Raw genomic sequence first — 4,812 nt, 5'->3', positions numbered from 1 at the left:
AAGTGAGCAGTGTGAGTGTGTAGTCGCAAAAAAAAACAAGAGTAAAATACAGGTAAACTGTCAAATAATACAACTTGCCGGTTGTAGACTATATCTCTTTGGATAATTTAACATTTCACATTTCAGTCTTCTTTTTCAATCAATTTCCAACATCATTGTCCCCAAAATTTCTCTGATGAAGTCCAAGAGGTAAACAAAAGGAATGCCTCAACGAACAAATATTTTCAGTAAAAAAATTCGCCAAAATTGTCGAGTCACAAGTTGAGACATGTAATCTATAAATTATAAATCACAGTTTCACAATTCTCAGTATAATATCAACACTATTCCTATTACAGAACCAACAAGGGAAACAATATCCATACTTGCTTCCTTTATATTTGGTTGGAGGGTAAAAATTGAGTAACAAATTCATGAATGAGCTTCGTGCATAATTTTACACATCAAACTCGTTTATGAAAAATCACTCCTCATTTTAGCACCCCAACCGAACATACTCATAGTTGGTCAGCTTCCCGAGATAAGGGGGGCAAGACAGCTCGCAACAACAGGCCATGACTAAATGAGGCTGCCCTTAACTATTTTTCTCCCCTGAACTAGCCACTTCGGATACTTCTTCAATCTCAGGGGTAGCAGTATCTAAGGGATTATTGCTTTTGATTATGCTGTCAGCAGCAGAAGCACTAACAGTTTTAATTACTGCTTCACCATCATCTGTGTTTGGAAACCTCATATTTGGGGAGTTACCACTAGAGACACGCTCATCTGATTGCTTTGGTTTGTTTAAGGCGCGACAGTGTGGGCAATAGTAAGTAATAAATGGGAAATCCTCCTTCCGAGCAAGACCTGAAGAAACACAAGCAGATAAAAACACTCTTCCTGCCACTGTATTCATGACACAATTGGCAGCTACACCACCATTTTTCAAGGAAATATATATACATTGACAAAAGCCAAACCCAGAAACATGAAATAAAATCCAGTGCACTTACCATTATGCATATGGCAGTTACCGCATATGAGCGCATATGACTGTGTTGGATCCTCACCTACAAGCAATGCTGCGATTCTAGCAATCCACCCATCTTGTGATGTTGAACTTTGAGGTTGGTGATGTTCAACAACTACAAGCTGATTGTGCTCAGAAGTATGAGTTTGATCAGTTCCGGCAGCACCAACTAGTTGTTGATCAGGAACATTTGGAGTAGATGTCCCAGAACTAATGGATCTAGAATGCACTGTTTTCCGATTTCTAAGTCCACTAGACCTTGCAGGCTCAGCATCAATGCTCTGCCCTGTTGGAGCAGCAGAGTTAGATTCATCTCCCACGTATACTTTCAAGCCAGAATCTGCACCCAACTTGGATGCCAAAACAGTTGCAGCAGCTGCCTTTGCTGCTGGATCTGTGTCATATCTCTGTGTAGATCACAAACTAAGTTAAATGGACAGCATTATTAAAGCAGTTGCAAACAACCACCATCCTAAGTTGCCTTCCAAGTTATACAATTCAAAGCACAGGACTATACTAAATTGAAACGAATTGGTTATATGTGATACCATTAATTTTTTCCCCTTAAAAGAAAATTTTCTCACTGTTAGCAACTAACATAATTGACATGCTCACATTGTTGATTCTTAGAGAAGGGGAGAAAGATAAATAAATAAAGACAGAACTCAATAATATGAGTATAAGAAATTTCATTGTGTCCAACACCTTAGCCCATTTGGTATGCCTCATACTACAAAGAGGCTACTAAGCCCTTACATCATCAATATTGGGTGCAAAGTTTTATAAGCAACGTCATGTATAGGTCTTAGATGTTTTGACAACATCAATATAACGTAATAGATGTTGAGTGCAAAATTCAGGCAAAATATAATCTGAGAGTACAAATGGTACTTATATCCACAAAAGTGCCTTCTTTATACTGATGATAATCTCAACTAGAAGTAACGCAAATCAATCCCCACATGACCACCAAAAAGTCACTAGTTAAATGACTAAATGTTAGAAAGAACATAACGAAGAAAGGTAATCTTAACAAATCCAAACATAGAATGAAAACAAATGCCAGAGAAAAAAAACGTAGCCATGCCGGAAATAGACAAGCAGAAATTTCATATTCAACAGAAAATAACAATGTGAAATTGGGCAGCCAAATGGAAAGAAAAATGAAATGAGAAATTGACAAATATAGAAAAGGAAGATGATTAGTAATTATTAGTTGTTCCTAAGAACAATTATGTCATTTTCATTATTGACAATTTTTGGGTGAATAGTGGCAAGAGTCGTTGTGGCAGCAGTACCAGCCAGCAGGCCTTCCATCGGGACAAGGAAGGTCAGACTTTGCTTCTTATCAGGTGGACAAGTCATGGAGGAAATATTTGTAACCCAATCAAAATGTTGACCAGATTTGACTACACGGTTATGCAAATGCATCAGACACATGGTTAAATCTGATGGCATTTGCATACATGAGAAGATATTTCTTAAAGATGCACCATAGTTAGCCAGAGATTTTGATATTAAGGAAAATGGACAGACCAGTACAAACCCAAACAAAAACATTCATTCTGTTTCAAGCAACATGGAATGAAGTTATTGAAATACACCTAAAAATTGTTGCCTCAAACAATCACCTGAATGAGTTGTTGAGTAATGTAATAATTTGTCTTTTCTTTGAGCTCATCAATTTTTGCCTGCCTTTCAGCCCGAAGCTTTACAAGAATTTTCTGGTCCTTGCGATCACCTATAAAAATACATTTATATAAATATTCAGCAACAATGATCAGCACATGATGATCTACCAAATCCTAAAAACATGCATCTGTTGCAAAAAAACTGAATTATCAAACAGAAATCCAACGCTACAATCATCAGAATCATAGGAACAAGTTTCTTCATTATGAAGCTGAATATCAAATCCTGTTGCTTCAAGCATATTGTCTCTACCCAGAAGATCCATTCTAGATATTTGTGCACACACTTCCAAGCTTCAAATGAATATAAAAACTTATCAAGATCAAACACTTCTACTAGCATTAGCTGCAATATCACACTGTCGGAATCAACTAGAAGCACACAGAAATTCATTTTTAAAAAGCATCTATCCATTATAGTACCCACATACTTTTCCACTGCCATAGATAAGTAACTGAACGCAATAGCTTAGCAAGACAAGTTTGTTGAATTAAATGGCACAAAAGACTCCCCTTTGAATCCTTATCACCCTAATTCAGAAAGAATAACTATAATACGTTCTATTAGAATACAAATGATAGCAGCAATTCTAATGAAATTGAAAACTTCAGATCTCTTTTCATTTGAAAATTGTATCACAAACAAGATCAGAAGAATCTACAACTGCAGAAGCCATCAAATTTGGCAGTAAGAATTGGAACACATTAAATTTGAGGAGCATTTCTTGTCCTAGACACAAACTGCAAATTCAGCAAAACTTGAATAAACTCAATTACAGTAAATTAGACATACAAACCACTCCAATCTTATCTAGATGAAAAAGAAAAAGAAAAAAAGAAGAGAAAAACACAGTAGCTATTGCAACTTTGCAAGATACAAGTTAGCTGTAAACATTTCAACACTTACGCATCCTTATGAAGCTGACATACGTTGAATAAACAGCAGATGACAAGGCAGGCAGAAGAAACATTGGCAAAACTCGGATTGCTCTCATCTTCCAATTCATATCCATTGATCTAGTTGTCATGATTGCGAAACCTACAGCAACGGCCTGGGAGATGAAATCGTTTAAATCCAAATCGTCATATTTCAAAACAATTAAGAGAAGAACATCTTTTCCCACTATATAGGGGGCCACCTACACTGATCAGGTGACTCCATTCTATTCTGTCATATCCCTATACTGTCAAAAGTTTTATATTTTTAATTTGATCTTTGAGATAGCTACCATGAGTCGTAGTTTGTAGTTTTTCGCACTTCAAGTTCAAAGAAACTCTAGCATAGAATGGCATGTTAAAATACACAAATTCATGTGAGAAATGATTCATGACAAACAAAAACACACAAAGATAAACCCATTCATCCAGCAATGGAAAATGTACCTCAAATATAACAGAAATTATGATGATCTGGCGCGAAGTTCTCCGCCACGACCGGTTTCTCCGATTGACCCTGGCCATAACCGCAGCTTCCTCTTTGGAAATATACTGCAGCCTCTTCTCGAAATCATCGCTATGTCTTCTGAAAATCCCGTTCCAAATTCGAGAAATTAACCCCTGCTTCTTACTCTTCTTCTTCTTCGTATTCTTTTCCTCCTCTCCTTCACCAACAACAGCAGTGGCACCAACACTTTCCTCTGTCTTCTTCTCACCTTCTCCAACTACCTTATTCTTCTCACCCATTCTTTTCCCCTCTTTCTTCTTCCCTAAAACCTCAAACAAAATAGAAAAAACAACTAATTAGGGTTTTGTTGACTGAATTTCGCTGTTAGCTATGATACGGCACCGTATTGCTTGCGAGTAAGTGAAAGGTCAGCAATTCGTTAGGGAAAAGAAGCGACTAAGAATGAGAAGGAAAATGAGTGAGACAAAGAAAGTGGGATTAACGAACTTGGATCTGAGAAGGTTCGAGAATCTTGGGTTGAGGTACTGTGGTTGGTGGATCTATCTTAGGTGGAGATCGAGGGGGAGGGAACCAGAGTGGGAAGCAAGAGGCTTTTAAAACGGGTTTTTGGGTTTCCGTTTCGGGGGGTTAGTTAATGGCTTAATGCCTTTTCCCACACGCGGGACACGGCATAGCGTGCCACGCACCTTGTACTTCACGCTCCCAAT

At 37.6% G+C, this 4,812-nt stretch overlaps 1 protein-coding gene across 2 annotated transcripts; it reads right to left on the bottom strand.

Moving 5' to 3' along the window:
- Positions 1–203: 203 nt before the first annotated feature.
- On the bottom strand, positions 204–4,812 carry LOC112755639 (uncharacterized protein At2g24330). Of its 2 annotated transcripts, XM_025803858.2 has the most exons (6): positions 4,592–4,811; positions 4,084–4,406; positions 3,608–3,752; positions 2,641–2,750; positions 993–1,416; positions 204–846 (listed from the first exon to the last, which is right to left on the bottom strand). In XM_025803858.2, exons 2-6 carry the CDS (start codon positions 4,381–4,383, stop codon positions 575–577), a joined length of 1,251 nt encoding a protein of 416 aa, XP_025659643.1. In that variant the 5' UTR covers positions 4,384–4,406; positions 4,592–4,811; the 3' UTR covers positions 204–574. The 2 variants fall into 2 exon arrangements, with proteins under 2 accessions (XP_025659643.1, XP_025659642.1); XM_025803857.2 differs by having other exon boundaries at positions 4,084–4,812.

The sequence above is a fragment of the Arachis hypogaea genome, chromosome 6 (assembly GCF_003086295.3).
Source record: "Arachis hypogaea cultivar Tifrunner chromosome 6, arahy.Tifrunner.gnm2.J5K5, whole genome shotgun sequence".
Classification (NCBI taxonomy): Eukaryota; Viridiplantae; Streptophyta; class Magnoliopsida; order Fabales; family Fabaceae; genus Arachis; species Arachis hypogaea.
Note: the sequence above shows the minus strand (reverse complement) of the source record. Positions and strands in the feature narration are given on the sequence as shown.